Below are 26,988 nucleotides of genomic sequence, written 5' to 3' on the forward strand. Positions count from 1 at the left end.
GTTCAGTACCTCACTCATGTCTGATTACTGTACAGTGCTCCTAGAAGCTATCCGTTCTGATCTTAAAACATGCCTCCCAACTTTCTGTACTAAGAAAATACATTTCCAGTTTTGTATTAGAAAATTAAACAGTATATATTGTAGATTTTGTAGAGTGAGCTGGAACAGTGAGAGTTAGACCAGAGGTATCCTGTTTTGGTGACGATAGCTGTGCAGCAGCAGGCACATTAAACCCTTGAATTATCTCACTTAGATGGCCAATGCCTTCTTTTGCGGGTTAGGCATATCTCTTCAGTAGGCTTTTTAACACCATCTTGGAGTGGGTGGAACACACGTTGAGCTAGTGCTCATTTCATGCTTGAAAACATTTTCTTTTATTATAGTAGGTTATTTGAGTACTGATTGGTATATTTTACACACGTTTATATTACATTTTCCATCATTCCACTTGTATTTTGTAACCCACTAAAAAAACATTGGCTGCATGTATTGGGCCATTCTGAGGTGTAGTACACAGTGAAGGTGTTTTATATGTACATTATATTAGTGAAAAACCTTTGTTAAAGAAACGCTAAATGAAAATTAAACACAAAACCCATGTAATTCGGCAGACAATTCAGGCAAAGCTACCTTAACTACCTTAGCCACCCTGTAGCTCAGTGTATGACCATAATGATGACATTAGAGATTACATCACTGGTGACATCACTAATTACATCATATATGACATCACTGATGACATAATACCTGACTTGACTAATAAAAGCACTGATTACATCAATTACATTTTCAACATTTAGGACTATTTGTTGAAAGTTCTTTACAATTAGTGTATGGTGCACAATTTGAAGGCTGTGGTGACTGAGTTTCTTTGGGACCCACTAGCCATGTCCTTCGGTCATGCCCACTTTACATGTTGCACCAATCGTTTTTTTGTGGCACACTAGCCCACTTGTTTTTTTTGTGGCCTTCGGCTATGACTAGTGGCCATACCCTTCAGCCGTAGCCACTGTACATATTGGATCATTAGCCATCGCCTTCGGCCGTGGCCACTGTACATGTTGCACCAACAGGTTTCTTTGGGGCCCACTAGCTATGGCCTGTGGCCAGAGCTTTGACCTTGTCCACTGTACATATTGCACCAATAGCTATCTTTCAGGCCCACTAATTACATGACACATGACATTACTGATGAACTCACTGATGGCGCAACTAATGACATCATACATTACATCACTATCCCTGGTTTGATTATTACATTTTGAAATAGGGCAACCCTGTTTTGTTACATAATATCTGTGTACATATTTCATACTTACACTGTACATTGTATTCTACCCTTGTTTCTTTAAATTTAGTGTACTGTGCACAATTGTTACAATGAAGAGTAGTATTTAAGCATTATGCAATTTGGAAGGTAATATGTTATATTGAAATAAAAATTCATAATTCATTTTCAAAAGAAATGACTAAAAATATTCGTAATACAATTGGCATATCTATAATTCAATATTTACTTTCTGATCTACATTTCTTTTCTATAAATGTAATGATGTAGTATAAGTAACTGTATATTACACAAATGTTGAATTCGTAGATTCTATACTATCAAAATGCACAAAGGCACATACTTACTATTATGTGTGATTTTTGGTTTGTGAATTTATTTTTGATAAAACTTGACATTTGGAAAATAATGTGTTCATGTAATGTTATTACAGTAAGGCGAATTGTACTTTTAAATGTGAACATTTACTATTTTCATACCACTTACTCTTAACAATCATTCTACTTCTATCCTTATTTCTCTTACTACTGCAAATATATAATGTTTGGAATACCTGAAATGGATTTACCTGAATCAGGTACATTCCCTGCAATGAAGTATTGTAATTGCTTATTAATACATGACATTCAAATCATTTGGATAACATTGCATATTGTTTAAGTTGATAAGTACTACAAATGAATGCTCCACACATAATCATATAATACTTCTGTATCAGTGTATTGATCCATGTTATGTAGTTATTATGGTTAAGTGTAATAAAATATGTATAAAAAGAGGTGCACAAAGGTAGTCTAATTTATATAATTAATAATGTCACATATGATGTAATTATTGGGTACATCAGAGATGTCATCTATGATGTTAATTAGTCGCTCCATCAGTGATGCCATCAGGGATGCTATGTGTGATGTAATTAGTGAAGTACCAGTGATTTCATCTGTGATGTCATCTGTGATGTCATCATTGCGGTCATACACTCTGCGACAGGGGGCGCCTAGTTACAGTGGACTTGCTTGAGCTGAGAGGGCTGCATTTCAGAGGTTTTATTCCATTAAACCTGACCACCTTAACTGTCTCTTAACTAATATTTTTTCACTGAATCTCAAGAGTTTTGTTACAATATAGTTTCCTCATAGTCAACTAGCCATGTTTTTTGAGCCCACTAGCTATTTCCTTCAGTCATGGCCAGTGGGCACAGCCAAACATGTTTCATAGTTTCTTGAGTTTTCGCTAGCTACGGCCTTCAGCCATCGCCGTTTACATGTTGCACCAATAGCTATATTTTTGCCCCACTACCATGGACGCGGGTTGGGGATTTGGAGGTGGGTTGTGTGCCGGTTACAGGCAGAGCATTTTTGGTTTATCTGGTGAAGACCGCAGGAATCTCACAAGATTACCGTGGCAACCCCACAAGACGAGCTTCGAAAAAAAAGTCCATCATCCAACGCAAAGAGTGAAGAAGGGGTAATGGGAGAGGGTTGGCTAGGAGGGAAAAAGCAATTGAGTGGAGTGAGGGGACCTGGAAAAAAGAAGGGACACATGTTGTGTGTCTATGAGGATGTGGAAGACTTTAATTCCGAGCGAACTGCCACCCTACCGCAGGAATTTCTGTTATTGGAAATTATTACTGTGAAATGATTGTGGGAATAAGGAGTTAGAAAATAAGAAAGGTTTGACTTCTGCACTGCCTGTATCTACTGGGCAGGGGGCAATGGGTGTTTGATAACAAAGGAATGGTGTGACATGACCAGTGGGCCCAAAAAAAGCTATTGGTTCTACCTGTATAGAGACCACAGCTGAGGGCCATGGCTATTGAGACCTCACAAAACTGCTGTGAAAACAAAATCAAAATATCGAGGCTGAGTACCCCAAAAGGAAATACACCGAACATGGGTTACAAAGGAACATACAAAGTACTTTATTTTATACTGAATCCAGTTACAAAAAACAGAGCAAAATCAGATCGCTATCGGCCCTCAGTACAACACAACGAACTCCAGCGTGGTTCAGAGTGTTCAGTGAGAGACGTTGTACATTAGAATGCATTCGCTTTTTATACATTTGGTGGGCACGATGTCCAGCCCCACTTCGGGTTAATATTCCATTTAATACATCACCGATCTAGGGTTCGTGCCAAGTCTCGAACAACCGCATATAACTGGTTTGTCTTTAATACATGCATCAACAAGCCTATGCAATAACTGTGTATTCTAATATTTTCCATGCAGGCCTTTTCAAACATTAATACAATGTAGTTAAACAGATGTTCTACGTTCAGTATTTCAATACATTGTTTCAACATATGCTCGTGGATTAGTTTCATTGCACGAGTAATCCTTTTACACACAGGTCAACGAAGGACAAGGTCTCAGTTCACGACCTCAACAAGTGGCCTGCAGGCAAGTTACATATTAGCTATGTACAGAGGTCAAGACGGCCATGTTGTATTCTGGAATGACATCGTCCACCATTTTAACTCACAGGGTGACTTTTACAAAGCGAATCCTAAAATGGCGGATTGACCTAAAATGGCAGCTTACATTGATTTAAGGTCAGGACCTTGCAACACGAATTCTTTCGCAAGCGACTTTCGAGCAGCTTGGCGTAGGCCAATATTCATATATTTATTGCAATAGGAGGCACGATATAATTTTACTTTTGACACTGCAACATGTTCAATTGTGGCCACTGGCCACGGCTGAAGGCCATGAGTAGTGGGCCGAATGAAAACTGTTGGTGCAACATGTATAGTGATCAAACAAAATTGTATAAATATAATGTAAGCCATTTGTTGATGTACGGTGATCTTAGTAAGTCAGCCCAATGCATAAATGTGGGGCAAATTGACTAAGCTAAAAGAAATTGTGTAAGTAAAATGAAATTTACTAAGCTCAAAAAAATAGGGTAAGTAAAACATAAACCAAAATATGACTTAAGTTCTTACTTAATCCATTTATTTAGTTTAGTAAATCAGCCCCATAAATATGATCCAATTATATATGTATGATGAAAATATAAAAGTTTAGCTTTGTAATAATCTAATTATTGAATACATGGAATATTTTTTTGTAAAACATCCAATGTTAATAATGTTTGTTAGAACTCAATTACATAATATCTCTTAATGAATTCTTAAGAGTTTGACTTTATGTTGAGGTATAGAGAGATTAACATTAGGATCTCGCCATAGCAACTAATTATTTTTTTTAGAAAAAACACCAAAATACATGACTCGCAGGGTACAAAACAGTCTTGCATGACAAATGAAGTGGAATCTATTGAGTGCTCCTACAGATGCACATGGTGGCAATCACCTCTGCAGCTCGCTGTACCATCCATTAATGGCACACCAGCCCTCTCAACCCGGGCTGGCAGGCCGTTACTGCCTGGTACAGCCCACCTCAGTGGTTATCAACACCCACTTATCTCACTTACATACCTTGAGGCTTTACTAGCAATTTGTTTGCTGTAGTATCTCTTCTGAATGTGTGCATTTATTTAAATCTTCTGTTCGGGGTAACTCACAACGTTTGCTTAATGCAAGCGATGGCTTTGGCAGTAGCTGGAGGACAAATGTATAAATAACAGAAAAGGTCATTTTTGGTAGGCACTAGACATACCCTCGAACCTGTGAAGTGCAAAACTAAATCATATGCACCAGGGACAAATGTGAGACTCCCTAGGCCATGCTTACATCCCCTGATATGGAAATAAACGTTTTTTACTTCCTATGTTTTATCAATGTTGCATGCATATTGTTGGAAGAGGAAGCTCATGTCATTTTCCCTTAAATTAATATAATAAATTAAAGATGCATTTTTCTACTCATTCTGATTAGCACATTTTACAACAAAACGTGTCTTAAAGAAATGGCTGCATTTCCAAACAGTCTATTTGTATGTATACTGGATTCCCTAATTTAACTCTACAAAATGTAATACTATGACTTGTGATTTCTTCCCTTCACTTTCGAACAGTGAATTCCTTTGAAAAGTCGTAAAAGGTTTTTTGACCTAATATATCATTTTACATTTCAGGGATCCCGTTGGCACCTAAAGAAAAGTTCGATATACCAGTTCTGTTCACCCCCGACATCATGAAATTGTACGAAGCCTTGGTAGTTGTGCACATGGTTAAACAAAATGGTGGAACCTGGCCTTGTGACAACATTGAAGAGTTAGACCTGGAATTGAAAAGGTAGGCATTGGAAGGGGCTCACAGTATCCAAAATCTGCTTTGCCTGAGCTGCATGGTGGGCCCGTTTGAGCAGCACTTTTACATGTATCGATATGGACAGAAACACTCGACAGAGGTACTTGTCAAACAACAAGATGGGTTGCCGCATCCAGGTTTAATAATTCATTTTAAATCTAAGAATTGTTCTACTTTTCTGTATGTAAATGTAGCAACTTACTCTGCCGGTACTTTAGCTATCATCAGATAGCCCTTCCTTGCTTGGTGTGATTACTGTAGGTTTGGAACATACTGACAAAATGAAATCTCAGTTTTCTTTTTTTGTCATAAAACATTTAGAAATGATGGTCCTTGAGATTGCTGGATTTTTGGGAATTCAACTCTGTGCCACCACAGGTTAAAAAGTGGGTTGGTTCTCCTAGGAGGGCTGGGGGGGGGGGGGGCGAGAGTGTCGGAAGCTCCAACTAGCGTTATTTTTATAGCGGAGACCCATGTGAATTATTCCAGCTTGCACACTCTGCTTCTATTATTGAAGTATGTATGGTCAGATGCCGGGGTGGTGGGTGCAGCATGCATGAGTGTTTATTGGGGTCGCTGTGGGACGTATATTGGAAGAGAAGGCAACCTCAAGGGGCTTGGGGGTAGATAGTGGGTTTTTGAATCGGAGTTCATCAGTCGCGACCAAACAAAATGATAATCCTTGGTTTACTGCTAACCTTGCCCTTTTAAGGAGAATGGAACATTGTTTAGAATGACGACGGATCAAAAGACTTGCGTACAGCAAGATACATTGCAGTGGAGAGAACATTAGGCCACATATAGAATAACTATGCTGGAAGGGAAAAAAGCAGTACTATGCACATCTCATTTCTGAATCCCCTGATAATAATTTAGAAATATCTAAAATCTATTGTGAATTAGCTAGTTTTAAGAGAGTCGCCCCAACCCCAAACTTTGTGTTATGCTCTAGTTTACGATTTTACTATTACTGTTCCTATTGATATTTTATTTCTATTGCACTCATACACAAGTGTTTAAGAGGGCGAAACATTACCTACATTCCTACATTACCTTCCACCGTTGCTTCGGAACCTGGAGTTGGTAAATCTTTCACCACGTTGTCAAACTCTGGTGTGAAAGAGTTTGGACCATTTTAAGTTCCTTTTAGGGTCGGATGTAGTTAAGTTACAATCTTTTAAACCCTCTTCATTCACCAACCTCTATCCAACTAGTTTTCTTCAAAAACGCATAGAGACCTTTGCTGAAGATTTACTGTTTTTTTTTCAGTGCCTCGTCTAATGGTGGCTGTGCTACTACTGGTTTAAAAAACATGGGTTGTGCCTTGATCCCTTCAAGTTCCCAAACGATGAGCCTATTTCGAATCTTCTCTTTTTTGTGAACATTTTGGAGGGAGAATTTACTTGTCAGCTATTAGATTATTTAGGAAGGAACGGCCTCCCAGATGAATCCTAGTCTGGTGTTAGTCCTTTACAAAGTGCGGATAACTACTGTCTTACTAACGCAGGAGACATTGCTGGGCGTGGTAGATGAGCGACATCCTGGACTTAATTGTACTGTATGTTTCAGCTGCTTTTGACACCAGTGTCCATGAAATCCTTCACCTTCGCATGGCCAGTGTAACAATAGTCAAAAGCTTAGCCAAATTCGATATTTTAAGGAGAGAAGACAAAAGTGCAATTTGGCATTACTTCTTGTTTGCACATTTGATTACTTGTTTGTTGCCGCAGGGCTCATCTCTTTCTCCATCATTATTTACTATTTATATGTTTCCATTGGTGTAGTTGGTGGATGGGTTTGGTCTGCAGTGTGAACTGTACTCGGCCAACACTCATACCTTTCTTGATCTTCACTAGCATTCTGCTGATGCAGTAGTGGGGATGGAATGCCCCGGGGCAGTGCAGCCTTTGATGCTGGACAGTTGGGTGGACCTAAACGATGATCTAATAGGCCATACTCCTTGGTGGTGCTTTCCCGGGGCTGCTTCCTTGTCAGTGGCTGGTGCATCTAGACCAGCCATCAACCCCAGTTGATTATTAAATAAAGTACTGAGGTTTTTTAGACAGCCTCCCACAACATCCCAAAAGATAGTCACAAAAGCAGTTAATTTCCATCTTTGCAACATTGGAAGACTTTACGAAGTATTCGTCATGCTGTGCTTTTAGTGCAAGCAATGACCATGTCCATACTCCAATATTGCATTTCCTCCTATTTCAGGATTAGGAATACGTAATAACAAGTTACAGTCCGTTCAGAACCAGGATATCTGTACAAATTCTTTTTCTCAAAAGAGGTTGGTTGATGACAGATACATTAATTCAATACTGGGGTTTGACTCCTGGATGGAAGGCATTGAATGGTTGTGTCCTAGCCACATTCGGCCCTCACGTAAAGAAGCCACGCCTTCCACTAAACATTGGAGCCTTTATTCACTTTTTAACTACAAAGATTTTATAATAAAGCTTTTATCTATTTTATTGGCTCGGTCTACTTGTATTATGCCTGTTAATGATTGATCTTTATATTTTGTGTGTTAGATCTGGTCATGTTTTATGTGTTTAAATATTTGTTTTTATTGTACTTTGTTACGAGCACCCAAAAATTGTTTTCCTGTTAAAGCTTTGAAATGTACAAAAGATAACAGTTTTGCTGCAACCCATAAATGAAAGGATACTATGTGCATAACTTACTATGCAGTTTTCCTTTTATTTTCTTCACAAATTAAATTATTCCTCTCCCGTTGCTTCTATGCAAGTGATGTGTGTGGGGCACTGCACCTATCATTTGGCTGATTGGAGTGTGGCATGTTTCTTGAGAAGTGGCAAAAAAGACATCCTTGAAAATGGTAAATGCTCCCCTTGCCAGCCATGTAATAAGACCTGCGAAGATGAACGAGAGGATGTAGTACCTTTTCTGGGTGACTGATCAAATTATCTCTAAAACTCAACGTGTTTAAAAAGAGGGCAGGATAGAGCTTGAGACGCTACATGCTGGCGTGGCTCAATAGAGTTTCTTTCAAATGAGATCCTGTGAGTTGGAATATACCTCAAGGGGAAAGTCCCTGAGTTTGCAAAACATGTTTAGATTATAAAAGGAAAATGTCAATGCAGTGGGCTAAAGAATAGCTTTATGGCCAAAACTTCTCATAATTTCGGCAGCATCAAGTATGATGAAGACAGAAATGTACTGGAATTGTGGTAGGAGTCTCTGTTATAAAGCAATAGATACACGTCAAAGGAACAGCCACGTTCCATCCAAGAGCATTATGTGCTGAACATAAACTTCAAATAGAAGAAAACATTTGGGAGTGAGCAATCAGCCCTCTTGGATTAGTGTGGGCGCACGGCAGGAGCCTGTTTAACAATCTGTTTTAGCTGTCAGGGGTACTGGTCTAAAGTTACAAAATAGATAAGTGCGTGGCTTATAACTTTACTACCATTTGACAAATCCACACGAACGTGTGCACAACAAAAATAAACCCGACTCTAAATTCTTTTTCAAAGTTTGGTGAGGGGCAAAGTTGTAGGGGGGTCCCAAACTTTGCAAAATCCGGATGTACTTTAATGGGAAACAAATTTTGCTTGAGGCTAAAACCTGAACTCTTTGACGGGTTTGCACCAAACGTGCGCGTGGTGCGGAAACCGGGTCCCAAATAGCATGCTATTGCAAATGTGCTTTTAATGCGTGCAGTACATATTTTTTTAAATTGCCCAAACATAGGTACAAATAATTAGTGATATCTTAGTTCGGTCCAAGGAACCGGGCTCAGATGTCTGAAATTGTTTGCTATGCCATGTTGGCACATGTTGTGCCATGTTGGCACAGAGATGCAAACTGACTACTATTGTGTGCCAGGGAATGGAATGTGTGAAGAAAACATGTTTTTAAGTCTAGATTGACGGCTAAGCCAGGGTTGGGGAGGGCCTAGATCTGGAAGTGACACATGGACTTTAGAGATCATGGTCAACAATGAACCAGTGTGTCACCTGTGTGATTGTGTTACACAAAATGCTGTAATAAAGAATGATTGAGCTTCTAGAGAAAACCTGTTTCAGCCTGGTTGCACAGTGTAAAACAATAATGTCTTTGTGTGTTGTGTTGTCATTCCAATGTAAACTGAATGAGTGGTGTTACAGTTGGTGTGGTGTCCATATAAAATCTCATTTGCGGGTTCTGTAAAGCTTCAAGCTACACAGAGGACGCATTTGAAATGACCCAATGTCGAGGCACTTACTGTTGTTTTGCCCTGGTTTGTTAGACAAAAGAATCCTCCATTTGAGTACATTTTTCAGATCAGTTTAGGACTTTAACAGAGGAAGCTGTGCGGGTACAATTAAATACATATTAGAAATGACCCAACAGTGCTGGGAGACCCTATGGCTTCGGCAAGAGAGTGTATAGTGTTTTTTTAGTACAGCCCGTCTTCCATATTGGTGTTGCTGAGCTGTACTATGTCATCTTCCTCCTTTTGGATATCATTTAAAGTCCAAGACAACTCACTTCCACAGTGACTGTTTTGTATTCTGGTCCTGCTTAGGAAGTTGGCGGTGTAGGCCTTATTGACTATTATATGCTCAATCCTTCACACTGCACTAGAGTTCCTTTCCTAATTTTCCATGGGCACGCCTTTTCTGATGTTTAGGTTTTGGCTTCTCACACGTGTGCCTTCACTTGCTTTGAGGAGAGTGTGTAGGTCAGCCGTTTGGCATCCGGTTAGTGTGTGGTCAAATAAAGCTACGTAGGGAAGATGTTGCATATCAGCCTTTCTCTACCATTTATACCCGAAGTAGAGGACGCTGACAGAAGAAAACGGTGGACTCGGGGGACCGTTTAGCAAACGTGGATCATGCTGACCACCTGATGCATTCGCTGTTTTAAGTGTTATGTTTACAATTGTTGTGTGAATGTGCTCAGTATTATTACGATTCAAATGTCTTTGCGCGCAAACGGTTATTTCAATAGCTAGCATTTCACCTTCTTGTACCCGAATCATGACAGGTTGTTACATGCATTGTGTCATGTTTTAGTAAAACTGATGCCAATAGCTTAGTAAAACATACTATGATAATATGACTTCATTCTGCACAATGTTGCTGATGCTAATGTTGGTTGAAATCCACAGAGCCGCTCTCTCACGTCCATATATTTTATTTGTGTTCCAATGCAGCATCAGCAGAGCAGACAATGGGGAGATCAGCGGAATCCGTTGGATTTATCCAATTCATGGAATCCCAGAGGCAGCGCCTTCAAAGTCTGCGCCAGGTACCAAAGGAATGGCACTTCTCATCTTGAAAACGTCACATATTTTCTGTGGGGTGGGGCCGAAGAAAGGAGGATTTAGTATTTGTGTAGCAATTTCTCTATCCAACTTTTCTGGACTCCGGTACTGCACCTGAGATGAAGTCCAGAGATGGTTGCTGATATCGAGATTGCAAAGAGAAAGTAGTCATTTTGCCCAGCTAGTTGCTTAAATTGTTTATTCTTGATACTTTTTATTGAAAATTAAGGGCGGCTCAAAATCATTAGGGCAAACCATGTGAAATAGCAGTACATGTAGAGTGGTGCAGTGGCCCTTTCTAAGTATGGGTAGGATTAACAGACAAATAAGATACTAGCCCAAGTTCTTTGCCCTTGGGGCCCACCACATGGTTTACAGTTTTTTTTTCTTTAATGGTGCTTAACCTTTGTGCAACAGTGATTTTGCGTTGTCTTTAATTTAATAATAATTTCGAAGTAATTAACTTCGAAATTATTACTTTGAAAATACTAAGGAAAAATATATGGAGATGTGGGTTAAGGGTAAAAAGGGTGTGGGGATGGGCTTGGGTAGGGGTAGTAGTGAAGGGGAAGTGGGGCATGTGGGGGGGGGCAAATCTCCAAAAAGAAAATGTGAAGTAATATTTTGCAGTAATCACTTCGAAGTAAATGTCTTCGAAGTGATTTCCGTCTTTGAAATGACATGGAACCATTAAATTACAGATTTCATCACATACAATGTGTTCGTCTTTATCAACCGTAAGTAGGCCATCAAAGAGTTAGTACTTCACAAACTTATAACCAGTGTTCAAATATCTTGCATCTCTAGGTCGTTCAGTCCACTTGATTGTATTTGTTTGAGGAAGCACTGTAACATTGAGCACTTTGTGAGAGTGAAGAAGCCATTTTGTGAGGGTGTATTGGTTATGGTGGCTAAGTGCCGCCACTGGGTTCATGATGCTGTGCCCGGGTGAGGTGTTGTCATTTTCCCAGGCCTACCCCACCATGCCCCTTTCTTTTGGCAGGGGCTGGCCATATTGAGTGGAACCATGCCCTCCGCCCCTTTAACATTATCATGGGGAACATCTAAAACAAAAGCACGCCTGTGTTTCTACTGTTCCCCAAAGTCACTACATGGAGTTGCCAAGGGATCCACATTTCCCTTCAGGTTTTGTGATTTGCCATTCATAAGCCCCATCAATGTAACGCTGTGGCCACCTGCAAAAAAGCACTTACTAAGTCCAGCCCCTATAGATAACACGGAGATAGAATTGCAGGGCTAAGGAGCATACATTGTCCAGATTGAAACAAAAGCTGCTCCCCACATTCTAGTACCTTGAACATTGAGAAACATTTGCTCTGCTTATCGCTGGATGCAGAGCTCCACTGCAACATCCCCTCTCCTGGCATTCACTAAGTGCAGATCCAAAATTACATTGTGCTTTAATCAAGTTTTGTCCCGTGAAACCAATTAAAGGTTGGAGGTACTGAAGCGGCAATAAAGCTGCAGACAACCACCACATAACCCAGACTGATGAGAAGGAACAGCTAAGTGTGTTTCTCTGGGCGTGGGGCCTGCCCACTATATGAAACACTCGATAAAAACCACTGTCAGTTTGACAATAGTGGGGGCATCTGGAGGTGCAGAAGGAGTGATGAGGAGAGTTGGTCATGAAGGAAGAAGACAGAGGTGGAGCAGGAGAGATGGGGCTTGACAGGTTTGGCCAGAGAGAAGTGAAATGAGATGGAGAGCAATAAGAATGTGGTAAAAGGTAAAATTAGGAAGATGGAGGTGGCTGGAGAGAGAGCAAGGAGAAAAGAATATGGGAGGGTGGGGGTGACCCCAAGTGATAAACATAGGTGTTTGTTCAAAAAGGAGGTTGTAGTAGACACCAGTAGAAAGGAGAGTGTTAAGGAATATGCTAAGGAAAACATCAAGGGGAGGTGAAGGGAATGTCTTCGGGAATCGTGAGTGACTAAGAAGTGAACACAGCTTGGGATGGGCTCTCCGACTGAGGGCTACAGAACCCTCGAGACGTCTTGCAACTTGAGACATCCTGGGAAGTGAACACTGGACAATGAAGTATGGGTCACATAGATTAGTTGCTCCCAAGAGAATCCACCATAATCTTTGCACACTACTATTTGCTCAAGGAATGTCCCACGGGGAGGTGGTTTCAAAACATCTATTTATTTTGGCCCAAAGTTGTAATTACGCCATAGGTTTACCCTAGACCCATGTCTGTCTGGTGTCGATTCCACTTGGCCTTGTGACAGTGGTGGTAGAAGTGGGATCACTGTGCCCAGACTGTTAGGCCCAGTCTACTGCCTGATCCATCCATATGGACCACTGGATCTGGCGCCCGAGGTTTCAGTTCGTGGCAGGGATGGGTTCACCGGATAGGATATCTCCCAACATTGGAAACCTATTCCCATCTCATGGCCCCCCTAGTCTCTTGGATCACTCGATCCACCAGTCCACCCCATCCAGTGAAGATGACCAGACCTCCTCAAGAAAACGCATCTGCTCTGAGAGTGATTTATCGCAGCCCTCAACTATCACATGGAGAAGGAAAAGGGAGCAACTATGCTGCTTCCTACAATGTCTTGTGGAGTACATTTACCAGCCCAGCAGAACGTCCCCACATCACCAAACTGCACTTCAGCAGTTACCAGCATAATGGATGCGGTGGCTCTGTTGAACTCTATTGCCTTGCATCAAAACTGGGTTTTGCAGTCACCAAAATAATGGCTACCATGTCTTTACCAGGCACATATGGGGCGAGATGAAACTTAGAACACCCCGAGAATTGTTGCCAGTTATTTTCTTCATTTGCATCAAAAAGAAGAATTCAAAAGCAGCCTAGTGCAGTGCTGCTATGCTGCCAGCTTAAAACTTCCAGCTAAAGAAAAAGAAATGTTCTGCATTTAAAATGGCTTTGCATTGATGGCATTTCCATTTTTCAACATGACACAGTTGGTTCCAGTAAGACACATTCATGCCCATTTATTTTCAGGCTATACACCAGCAAAGGAGGGCAGTCCTCCCTGAAAGGTATTATGTGTCAAGGAAAATCTGTGAAATAGCAGAGGAATTCACTCCAGGCCGCATGGCAAATGTTTTACTTTTGCAACAATCTAATGCAGTCCAAACCCTTCAGAAAAGAAGCTCTCTCTCTCTCTCCTTTTGCTTGATGTCAGTTTCAGTGAACCCTTGTGTTGGACAGGTTTCTGTTTTTTACAAACTGACTAGGGCTATAAATAATGTTCAGAATATAGATGCGAGATAGAACTGCATTTGTGAAAGTGACATCCAAGGAATATTAACCCACGTGTAAAATGGTGCTTTTGCCAAACAAGAAAATGCCTTTTTAGAAGTGAAATGTTAAACTAAGGCCCTGTGCTTGCATAGAAATGTGATGGGAGCTTGCTCTAAAATGAACATGAGATTTATTCCTAAAATGACTGGTTTCTGTGACAGAAAGAAAGAAAAATAAATAAATAAATAAAAGTACTTTCAGGCCAGCAGAACAGGTTTGACAGGCCCTGGCTTCAAAGGGTCCTGCCTCCCCTGAAAACAGAATCACCTTCCCCAAGTGGACCAGCCCCCTGGAAAATATGAAAGGGACCAAGGTGGAGAATCTAGCACCCTCGTCAGGCGAAGCGGCAGTGCTCCATCATAAGACAATGGACTGCCCTGGCACAGAGGTGTGAAATCCTCCGACACTTCCCCTCAACTGAAGGACTTCAAAGGTGAATCCATGGCAAAACTTGGCTAAACTGACCAGAGCCTGACATTTGGCTGGGGGTTGGAAGGAATGCCCATATTTGGGAAACAAAGCCAGCCCTTTTGATTTCAGATACTGTTCAGATCATGTCATTTATTTCAGTAATCCAAAGACATATTAATGTGAAATTATGACTATTTAAATGTCATGTTTGCCCCATTAAAATAAGCATGTTGGGGACGCAAACGCCAGGAAATTGTCATTAATGGGAAATGCATACATGGTACTTTGAAAATTAATAACATGCCCTGTCATAATATGTATACATCCATAAATGTGTAGATTATTAGGGGAAACGGGTCCCACCAAAAATGGCAAAAGATTATTAGAAGGATTAAAGAAGATCGTACAAACTTGGGAGTTGTAAGGGCAGGTCCAGTGTAAAATATGGAATCTGCCCATGTGATTTTCAAAAGCGTAACAATTGTAAAACGGTGCATTTTTGTGTCATAACTGATTTTGGCAAAAATGACAGTGGGATGGCCAGGTACCTCATAAAACACCCACCCTAAAATGAGTCCCCTCCTTCAGTCCAATCTGCTTACAGGGTGGAGGCGACTTCCATAGGCCGACCTATCCGATTTAGAGGGATGTCTAGCTTAGTTCTGCCCACATAGTTAAGATACTCTGATGTTATCTGGCCTATAAAGGTAGAGACATTCAAAGGTCAGGACAGACCTTCCAGAAAATCCGACAGGCAGACATTCAAGAAAATCCAGCATTCATAACTCAGCATCCATGGAACCAGAGATCCAGAGATCCAGATATTCCCCATTCACCCTGCAAGATTCCAGATGCCAGGCCAGAGCTAGCTGACTCTACCCAGGCTGAACCTCTGATCCAGAATTAAAACCCTACCAAAATCCCAATAATTCAGGGAGAAAGGGGAAAAAGCTGTTGTACCCTTTTTTGGGAGTATCCTGTGCCCATACCGGCCTTTGCCCCGCTATCTGCTTGTCCAGCTGATGTACCTCGCTGTCTCTAGTGACCAGACTAGGCCCAGCTGTTCCTTCTAGGAGAGCCAGCCGCTGCCAGAACCTAGTTTGCTGTCCAAGCTACCCCATTCAAGTGCTTGTTGTGAGGATTTCCCTTCCCTAGTAACCACAAACTGCATCCCTTGCTTTGTTACCTTGTATTAGGTCCAATCCCATAGAGATCCTATAACTGCCCTAGCGAAATCCTTAAACTTGTCAGAATCCTCTGTGTATCCTGTCCTTTAATCTACATGTGTTGGCACCATTCTTTCCAATCATTTTAGTCCGTTGTTTAAGTCCTTAGTACTATTTTGAATGCATTAATTAATTCCCACATAATTCCCACATAAAGAGACACATGGCGTGAGGTGGTTAAAACTGCAGCTTAACCCTTTTCACAGGCAGCGTTTCTCTTTTTGATAATCTAGTCACAAAAATATAGTTTTAGTAGAACTGGTCATTTTCCTTTTGAAACCGATTTTCCCTGTGCAACTGCTTTAATTTTAAAACCGATTTTTCCTTCCCCTTTAATAATCCCATCCTGTCATTTCATTCAGAGTTACCCTTTCACTTTCATATCCTACCTGTGAGGTGTCTTTGTACCTTAGCATCAAACCCGCATTCCGATTTGCCTCTTTAGCCCAAATTTCCAACCGTTTTGCTATTTTAAACCCGTGAAATGAATCAATTCTAATTTATCCACAGGCGATTTTGCTGCACTGTTTTTCCTTCCAAAGTTGATTTTCTGAACTGTATGCCCATTGCCAGTAGATTGCCTTTTAGTTTGCTAGTTTTCTGACATCTTTGATACTGCTATACCCATTTTTGCCTTATTCATTGAACCGCACATGTAAAACAAGTATTTGGTAATTCTGGATGCTATTTTGCTCAAATTTCGCTGGTTTTCAGTCCGATTTTGCCTCCCATTCAGAGGTGGAAGGTTGGATTTTCATTCTGTTTGTTGTCTAGAATACCTGACCCCTTGCGACTCCTTTCTATCCACACAAAATTCAGTTAACAGGGGTTTGAGGGAGTGTTGCAGGGGGAAACAATAACTGTAGTGCTATCAGAAAATACCACCCGAAAAGTACTCTTGCCTTTATTCAATTGTGCATTGCATATCTTATGTGACAGGGTCAAACTAAGTGTATTCTATCAATTTGCAGTGTAATTATCACCACACTGGTGATTGCTGCTCTACATTAAATTTGTGTAATTTTCTTTGGAATTTAAAAATAAATAAATATTGTATTATTACACACCAGCCTGGTTCATGGTCCATTGCGACCCGGGGTATTTGTAAAGGGGGTGTTAGACCGGTTGGGTGCCTTCTCAAACTGAATTTATAATAAATAAAATGTGTTTTAATTGTGCACTGCATCCCCGGCCAGTAGAAAGAGTCCTGGTCTGGAGTTTACCTTGCCTTTGAAATCAGCTCTTTGTTTTTCCTTACACCTCTGGGTAGTCTACTCCTAAAGCAGTGTACAGCACTGTTCAGCCAATTTCAGTCTCTGTTGCCCTTATTGATTTCCTACACGCATTCAGGACACCCTTGCACAATCTCCCGCAGGATGACGGCGGCTCTATCAATTCTGGTTCAGGCACTGTCAGCATGCAGCCCTGATGGCTGGCCATCTCCATAAGGATGTCAAATGAATTGTGGTCTTTCGCAGAACACCTAGGGCCACCTTATCTGGTAGGCATATTAGATTAGCAACTCATATAGAACCTGGGGGAAACATTTAGAGATAGGTGCACTGCTTGTGATAGTCCCAGCCTTTGACCCGGGACAAGGTGGGGATGTTCTGCATACAACCTTTGACCCCAGCATCACAAGTCTGGTGGCGTGACACCCTATCCCCTCCTGCCCCCTTCCCACCTCAGCATCCACAACCCCAGGCAAAGGTAGGGGTCTTCACCAGAGTACATAGCCAAAGGGCACCTGCTGACTAGTTGTCCATCCTAGTTTCCAATCTCCCCTCTTCCCACACACTCCCATGCCAATAGTTTTGCCTTACTATGAGCCAGAATGACAGATGGGACTCAGTGACTACTCTTATCAATAAGAATGTCTGAATAAGAGGAGGAAGGTGTCTACTGATATAGGGTCTAATTCACAGAAGCGTTTTATAATGGCAAAACCCCATTGGAAAACGTTCTGTGAATCAGGGCCTTAGCGTCTACTCTGTGTGGGTTCTGCACATTCACACCTTGTGCTCTGCTTGTCACTGGGACACAGGCTACTGCACCACACCCATCACCAATTTAATTTCCCTAAGCAAGGTTTTGGTGTTCATAATTTAGCACGGTATATTGGAAATCTGGTACTCACTACTATAATGCAAACAGGCTTTGCCGCTGTCCCACTGGCTGTCTCCTGATTGTTTACAGTATACTCTGTGTCATGATTTTACAGATCGAATGATAGCAAAAGGAATATCACTCATCAAAACCTAAAGTGTGCTTGTGATTTTTGAGGTCCAGGAAATCACTGGTGTTTCTCTCTCCTACAGCTATTGTTTCCTGTCAAGCTAGAAGCAGAGCCGAGGAGAGAATAGAAGTTTTGTTGACAGGTGCCGTTCCTGGGCAAGCGGGAATGGCAACTGTGAGAAATGGCGCGATTACGCCACAAAAAAAGCTGTCCACTGGCGGTGTCCAGGACGAACTCCAGGTCACAGAGGGTAAGAACACTGCATTAATTTGTCTAATGTGATTGTTGTGAAATGTAAGTGCTGCTCATTTGGTGCACTGTAAGCTCAAACCAGTAACGATTGCAGGGTGATAGATGTAAACTGACTTCAAACCTTCGGAGCAGAAGCTGACAAATATGGTTGCCTAATGGGAATTAGAGTGGTATGCCAAAACAACCCAATTAATCAAATTTAAAAACATTCTTTATGACGCAGTAAATGGATTCTAGGACTTTGCCGAATATTTTCGGACACTGCGCAGTTGTGGGTGTAGGACCTCTGACCTGCTGATGTCCATCCATTAAATCTGGCCGAAAATAGGGTCAGATTTCTTTTTTTCACTGACTTTCTCAAACAGTTCAATTTCTCTGTTGCCTCACCATACATTAACACATTAGTGGGGATCTGGGACTCATACTGTGTATTTATTTAAGAACAAGGTGTTGCTTCAATTAGAAATTATTTGCAAAGTAGAGAATAAGAGAGCAGAGGCAGCCGTAGGGTAAGGCGCCTTTACATAAATGGAAACTTGAGGGCAAACGCCAATTCTGGAAGGGACTGGGGTAACCTAGAATCCTAAACCTGAAGAAATAGTCCCTCCAGGGACAATTTAGTTATCAGTTAAATTGTTCCTGGAAGGACTATTTCTTCAGTTTTAGCCTTTGCATAAGAGCATTGTTGGGTTGAATTACATATACCTGGTGGTAAGGAGGTAAGAGTAGGGGCATACACCAGGGAAAGAGAGTGGTGGACATTACCATATTTTTCACCTTGAGAGCCTGAGGGCAACATTTACGTATTTGCAAATTACATATTTGGGCAGAAAGCAGGGGAGGTGGATTGGGCGAATAGTTTGGACAGGAGGGTGGGTTTTTTGGGGGGCTCCTCCCACTGCTAGCAGGTGGAGGTTGAGCCTCATTTCGAAGAGATGGCTTTGATGGTCATGGGGGAAAGCATTCCAATGGAGTTGGGCAAGTAAGGAAAAGGAGCAATAGAAATGTTTATCATCTAGGCTCTCTATAGGATTTCTAGACACAAGTACCTTTAAAGGCTCCACAGGTGCTAAAGGCAAGCGATGTTTGTGTACATTCTCATCAAAGAGCTGGCCCTTTGTGTTGGATAGAACTACAACTTGTATGATTAGTCAGCATTATTAGTCAGCAAAATTACACTTTACAAAGAAATTCTACATACACTAAAGAATGTATTGGATAGTTTACCGAAATATTCCAAACTATTTTTCCGCTCCTTTCTTCATAGGGGAGCTTTTCAATGGGGGAGGTGTACACCGATAACGTTCCCGAGTGCCACTTGAGTATAGGGGATAACTAACAAGAGTATGTATTGATTAAGTTTGTGTTCCCCACTCAAACTGTAGGGGGAGATGTTTTATCATCCCTCATAAAGTTGAAGACTGAAAGCTCTGCCTTTGGTAATGGAAATCAATCTGAAGACCACATGCAAACCACATATTTCTTCTGTGCAACTGTCTAAAGAACTTGTTTGGGCAGCAGGGTTCCTTTCAGGTCTGACTTTCTCACTTGAAATATTGAAAGATATTCATGTCAGTGGGGAACGTGCACCAACGTACTTCTTCTCTGTTACTTGAGTTCATCCATAATGGACACAAGATTTTACAATGTGTTTGTGGGACTTCACAGGTGCTGTAGTGGACCCTATTCACAACTTTATAAGGATCTCTGACAAGGCGGTAGGTTTGGGGCACATACACAAATCTGATCTCCTCATGACCATAACGAAAAAACAAAAGAACACTTTGCACACACTCGATCTGTTGGTGAACGATGGGTCTCTCTCTTCGTATAAATCTGTATTTTGTAGGTAGTGATGCATTTTATTGGACTGACCAAAAGAGTAAAATATTGGTGTAATACGTGTACCATTAATGTTCATAAAACCGGTCTTTTTCAATTTAGCAATAGCAGGAACTTGGAACAATTGCTTTTTCACTTTAATTTTTAGCACATGTGGTCACTCATCTTTTCAACTTTTTGGATGGCACCGGTGACAACCTGACAGAAGTTCCAGGCACGGAAAACCCAAAGGAGGGTTGGTGGGGACAAGAGACAGAAAATAAAACAGTGCTGGATCATGAAAACGAAACTCACACAGGCCCTGATATTCACGGCCGCGGCCGTACAAGTACAGACTTCATAAAAGCACTGGCTCAGGCAACCGCGGGAAAAGACATGACTCTTGTAAATAGTTTACACATCAAAGGCAACACATTCCCTCCGAAGTCAGCGCCGGCTCAGGCAGCCGAGGGAAAACTTGTTTTCAGATTAAGGCCAGCAAGTTCCTTTCGAAGTCAAACAGCAGTTATAATGACCGGAACAGAAAACCATACGAGCGTGTTAATAAACAAAAGAATGCTCCACAGAAAACTATAGAAGACAGCATTATTGTATCACAGAACTTACTGTGTACTTGTACAGTGAAAACCAGCGTTCTCCAAGAGGCACCAGTGCAGGCTCCATTATGGCGACCAGGATCCCCCAAGGAAGGGGGCGGGGCTTGGAGGGGCTTTTCAAGCTTTCGGGCGGGGAAGCATCCTGATTGGGTGGAATTGTCCAAGCCCCTATATAAGGGAGGAGATAAGGAAAAACTGACAGATTCATTTCCTTTCTGTTGCAGAGGTCAGCAGAGGGTGAGGAAGCAGCCGAGAGGTTCCAGTGGGCATACGAAGACTAAACTACAGGTTTTTCCTTATACTCTAACCAAGCCTGCTGATAACGAATTTTGGACTCTAAACAAGGGTTCTTACCCAACTTAATTTTCTTTTGTTACCATTTTTTGAAGTCAATATAGACACATTTTTGTTAACCTAACTCCTGCTCATAGTGATCCCTTGCATCAGTGGTGGCAGCGGTGGGATCGAGAACGCTAAGGAGGCCATAATCAAAGCACTTACATCTGGTCAGCAACAGCTTCAACAGGCAATGCAGGTGCAGTCGCATCAAGCGCAAACGGACCGGCAGGCTTTACAGCAGGCTCTACAGATACAGGCAGCCACGCAAGATGCCAGCAAGCACATCAGAGACTGACAGCTACAAGGGGTAACTCCATAGCCCCAACCAATGTACTACAAAAATATCAGCAAGGTGAAGATCCAGGGTATTTTTTTACCAACTTCGAGAGAGTGGCAAGAAATTTGCAGTGGCCGGTGGAGAAATGGGGCCACTTCATTGCTCCATTGACTGGTCCCCTACAAGGAGCATATCAGGCGGCTAATCCAACAGGAGATGTTACTTACGCGGAGATCAAGAAAACTATATTAGAAAAAATGGGGGTCGACGACGAGGCCTACAGAGCCAGACTAAGGGATACCCGCCTAAGAACCGGTGAGACCCCCAGGCAAGTGTATTACCGGATACACGATCTCTGTGACAAATGGTTAAAACCAGCCTCCGGATCAGTACAGGAAATAATGGAGAAGGTTAAACTCAAACAATTCATAGAGGCTTTACCCTCTGCGATGCAAAGATGGGTACATCAACACCATAGGCCCACCCTAGCAGAGGCTATTGATATCGCAACCGCATTTCAAAAAGCAGGAGCTATCCGACCACCATCGGTAGACCCCAACAAACTGGTGCCCAAAAGAACAGCCTACCCGAGGTAAAGAGCAGTCAACCAGGCCAAGGAATTGGATGGAACACGACGACCAGACAACCACAATGTTTTGACTGTGGCGAATGGGGACATATTGCCCGGTATTGCCCACGAAAACCAAAGCCAGAGCCAATGGAAATCGTATATGCTCAAAAAAAAGAATACCGAAGAAGGAAGGATCCGTATCTGATGGAAGTACGACTGGATGGAAAACCAAGACAAGCCCTGCTGGATTCAGGAAGTGAGCAGACTGCCATAATACCGGAAGTAAGTGGGTTGGCGGGGAAGGGTAGAGGAACTATTCCTATTACCTGTGTGCATGGGGACACCAAACATATCCCTACCAGGAAGTAGATCTTGAGGTAAAGGGGGTTAGCACGAGGATGAAGGTCGCCATAATGCCCCATTTACCGGCACAAGTGCTAGTAGGTAAAGACCTACCTTTATTTGAGAAATGTCTACGCGATCAAGAGTGGCTGCATACCGCGCCCTATGCTCAAACTGAGATCGAAGATAAATCACATCCCAGACCTAAGAAGACAAAAAGAGAAGTCAGAGAAAAACAAAAATTGTGGCATGAAAGTCGTAGATATGTAGGAATAATCGACTGGTTACCAGAATCAGGGACCAGGTCCTTCTGGAGTGAACTGTTGTTAGACCTGACTTTAAAACATGCTCGAGATCAAGCAACATCAGATAACTAGGAAAGAGTCCATTCGTGGTTCAAGTCAAAGAATGATCTGGTATATCGAGTAACTTTGAATCAAAAGAAGGACGAATTGGAACAGTTACTAGTACCGCTGGTCTTTAGAGAGACCGTACTACGAATAGCACATGATGATGCTGTTGGAGGACACTCGGGGAAGGAGAAAACACAGGAGAAATTACTAAAGAGATTCTTTTGGCTCGGAATATACCGAGAAGTGGCCAAATATTGTGAAGAGTGTCCTATATGTCAAAAAACCAACCCACAAAAACCAAAAAAAGCTCCTTTACAACCCATGCCACTTATAAAGGAGCCTTTTTCCAGAATTGGGATAGATATGGTTGGACCATTAGAACCCGGTAGTCATGGATATTCCTACATCATGGTGATGGTAGACTACGCCACAAGATACCCTGAGGCATTTCCTATGAAGGGCATTAGCGCTACACAGGTATGCAACCAATTAGTTCCATTTTTTTCAAGAGTTGGCTTGCCCACAGAAATAGTAACAGACCAGGGACGCAACTTTATGTCAGGAGTGATGAAGAAAGTTTGCCAACAGCTAAATATCCGACAGATACGTACTTCAATATGCCACCCTCAAACCGATGGGTTGGTGGAGCGATATAATAAAACCCTCAAAATGATGCTCAAAAGAGTCACGGCACCAACAGGCAAAAATTGGGACAGAGTCTTACCATGGGTATTAATGATACTGAGGGACACACCTCAATCGTCTATGGGATTTTCTCCCTTTGAGTTGTTATTTGGTCATGAACCCAAAACAGTCCTGGATATAGCCAAGAAAGAATGGGAAGAGCAAGAGAAGGAAACCCACCTTACTGACAATGTTCTGGATATGAGAAAACATCTAAACAAACTAAGGGAGATGGCCAGAGAAAATCTGGGGAGAGCCCAAACCTCCCACGCTCATTACTACAACCATAATTCTAGAGTTAGGAAGTTCCAAGAGGGTGATATGGTGTTGGTTTTTCTGCCCACGAAATCCAATAAGATGTTGGCACATTGGAGGGGACCTTACAAAATCATACGAGTTCTGGGTCCCGTGAATTATTTGGTGGAGCAACCAGACAGAAGAGAGAAACAGCAAAACTATCATGTAAACCTCTTGAAAGAATGGAAGGGGGCCGAGACAGTCAACATGAACACCCTAAAGGTAACTGGAACAGACTCAGCCATGCAGGCAGTTCAATGGGGACCCCAAATCAGTCCAAAACAGAAGAAAGAACTGGAGGTCCAGCTACAACCATTAGAAAACGTTTTCTTGTTCTTTCCAGGAAAAACACATCTAGTAGAACATGTCATCAACACGGACCCCTCTCAAACTGTGAGAGTCAGACCCTATAGACTACCTGAAGCAAAGAGGGCAGCAGTTCAAAAGGAGGTAGAAGAGATGTTACGATTGGGGGTAATCGAACCCTCGGACAGTCACTGGTCATCACCCATCGTCTTGGTGCCTAAGCCAGATGGAGCATCCGGTTCTGCATGGATTATAGAAAATTGAATGCAATTTCAACCTATCAAGCCTATCCCATGCCCAGAATCGATGAACTAATAGACCAACTAAGCACAGCCCACTACATCAGTACCATTGACTTAACCAAAGGTTACTGGCAGATCCCACTACGTGAAGAGGACAAAATTAAAACCGCATTTTCTACCCCTTCAGTATTGTACCAATTTACGGTATTACCTTTTGGGTTGCACGGGGCCCCTGCTACCTTCCAAGCCTTGATGAACTGGGTCTTAGCTCCCCACAAAGAATTCAGTTCAGCATACCTGGATGACATCATTGTATTTAGCAAAACATGGGAAGAACATCTAAGTCACCTAACAGCAGTGATCACCGCGTTGGGAAAAGCAGGATTACATATAAATCCAAAGAAAACCATTTTGGCGGCCAAGGAAACTAAATACTTGGGATACCTTGTTGGACAAGGGTTCATCAAACCACAAATCGAAAAAGTGAAGGCCATCATGAGACTACCCATGCCCTGCAACCGAAAGCAGATGAGGGCCTTCTTGGGTTTCGTGGGTTATTATCGAAGGTTTATCCCATTGTTCTCCAGCATCGCCAGTCCATTGACAGAGGCCCTGAAGTCTTCCTATAAAGAAGATGTATCACAGAATTCGTCCGCAAAAATGGCCTTCTGGAACTTAAAAAAACACATAGCCTCACTCCCGGTCTTGAGATGTCCTGATTTTGAGAAGGAATTCTACATACAAACAGATGCATCAGGAACAGGTTTGGTGGCCGTACTCTCACAAGGGACCGAAGATGATTTGTTTCTGGTATCGTTTATTAGTCGTAAACTGTTACCACACGAAATGGCATATTCAACACTGGAAAAAGAATGTCTAGCCATAAAATGGGCAATTGAAAGTCTACGCTATTATCTTCTGGGAAGACACTTCACAGTGTTCACAGACCATGCCCCATTGCAATGGCTAGCCGTACATAAGGATTCAAATCAGAGGGTTCTGAGATGGTTTCTGACACTCCAAGCTTACTGTTTCAAAACTGTACACAAACCAGCTGTGTTCCAGGTTGTCCCTGACTTTGTCACGGAGTCTAGAGCAGCCCGATCGGCTTTATACCAGAGGGGGTGCATATGACAACCTGACAGAAGCCCCAGGCACAGAAAACCCAAAGGAGGGTTGGTGGGGACAAGAGACAGAAAATAAAACAGTGCTGGATCATGAAAACGAAACTCACACAGGCCCTGATATTCACGGCCGCAGCCGTACAAGTATAGACTTCATAAAAGCACCGGCTCAGGCAGCCGCGGGAAAAGACATGACTCATGTAAATATTTTACACATCAAAGGCAACACGTTCCCTCTGAAGTCAGCGCCGGCTCAGGCAGCCGAGGGAAAAACTTGTTTTCAGATTAAGGCCAGCAAGTTCCTTTCGAAGTCAAACCGCAGTTATAATGACCGGAACAGAAAACCATACGAGCATGTTAATAAACAAAAGAATGCGCCACAGAAAACTGTAGAAGACAGCATTATTGTATCACAGAACTTACCGTGTACTTTTACAATGAAAACCAGCGTTCTCCACGAGGCACCATTGCGGGCTCCATTATGGCGACCAGGATCCTCCAAGGAAGGGGGCAGGGCTTGGAGGGGCTTTTCAAGCTTTTGGGCGGGGAAGCATCCTGATTGGGTGGAATTGTCCAAGCCCCTATATAAGGGAGGAGATGAGGAAAAACTGACGGATTTGTTTCCTTTCTGTTGCAGAGGTCAGCAGAGGGTGAGGAAGCAGCCGAGAGGTTGCAGTGGGCATACGAAGACTAAACTACGTTTTTTTCCTTATACTCTAACCAAGCCTGCTGATAACTAATTTTGGACTCTAAACAGGGGTTCTTACCCAACTTAATTTTCTTTTGTTACCATTTTTTAAGTCAATAAAGACACATTTTTGTTAACCTAACTCCTGCTCATAGTGATCCCTTATAGCACCTTATTTGTTGAAGACATTGTTTCGTTTTTGACTTCTGGTAACATTGCAGAGCTCTACAATCGGTTTTGTGAGCAATCATTTTCCTTGAAGCTCTGCAAGTAATGTCATGCAAAGATGAAAATGAAACCTGGAGAACTTGGGGAATGCCAGCATAGGGTTTAAGCTAGATTACATGGGCCCCAATTGCCACACCTTGCTCACAGAACTGATACTCAGCCTTGCATGATTTTACACTTAGAATGGCTGTAGAATATATCAAGTTCTAGTCTCAGTTGCCACCGCAGATGTGGCATCAAAACCTTTTGGAGCCCCCTGAACCTGGCAGCAGTCCTGCATCTCCCTCCTCCTTCACGACTCTGTCAATGTTGATTGTGCCATTGCTGCTTATGGGACCATTGTCGCCATTGGAGCAGAAATATTAAATTGTGCTGATTGTTGCACTGACAGTTTGGGCACAAATGGACCTGATACTGAGGCATGATTATCAACTCCTTAATTCTATGTCAAGACCGAGGCGAGCATTATGCTTCACTTCTTTATTAACTACTCTCTAGCAGCCCTTTAAAACTTAAAAAATGTCCATCTATTTTTTATACACATCAGCAAACAGCTGTAGAAAAAAGAAAAAAAAAGAGGGACTACTATTCCCCATAGTTTCTCTCCTTTCTGTAGTGCTGAATGCCTCTTTCTGTTCTCCAATCAGGATGCACGCCTCCTCTACATAACGTGCCCTGCCTGAGTACCTTTTCACATTCCTCCTGATGATTTGGTTAGCATGAATGTTTTATATGTTTCACTGTACGTCAGATCACAGTAGCATTGATTGTAGACAAAAGCGTAACTTGATTTAGTCCCATTTTTATTTGATTGGGCTTATTCCACCTGGCTAACTGAGCAGGATTGAGGTTCAATTTAATGGGGCTTATTCTGCCCGTCTAACTGTGCAAGGTT

The 26,988-nt window shown here is 42.1% G+C and overlaps 1 protein-coding gene across 1 annotated transcript in view; it reads left to right on the forward strand.

Annotated features, from left to right (window-relative positions):
* Positions 1–26,988, forward strand: part of CFAP47 (cilia and flagella associated protein 47) — a 3,369,192-nt gene that overhangs the window by 2,912,508 nt on the left and 429,696 nt on the right. The window contains exons 58-60 of the mRNA XM_069639370.1: positions 5,329–5,488; positions 10,671–10,765; positions 18,035–18,202. Of these exons, the coding sequence (XP_069495471.1) occupies positions 5,329–5,488; positions 10,671–10,765; positions 18,035–18,202 (423 nt within the window). The remainder of the gene's footprint in view (positions 1–5,328; positions 5,489–10,670; positions 10,766–18,034; positions 18,203–26,988) is intronic.

The sequence above is a fragment of the Ambystoma mexicanum genome, chromosome 7q (genome assembly GCF_040938575.1).
Source record: "Ambystoma mexicanum isolate Mex_15411 chromosome 7q, UKY_AmexF1_1, whole genome shotgun sequence".
NCBI classification, from domain to species: Eukaryota; Metazoa; Chordata; class Amphibia; order Caudata; family Ambystomatidae; genus Ambystoma; species Ambystoma mexicanum.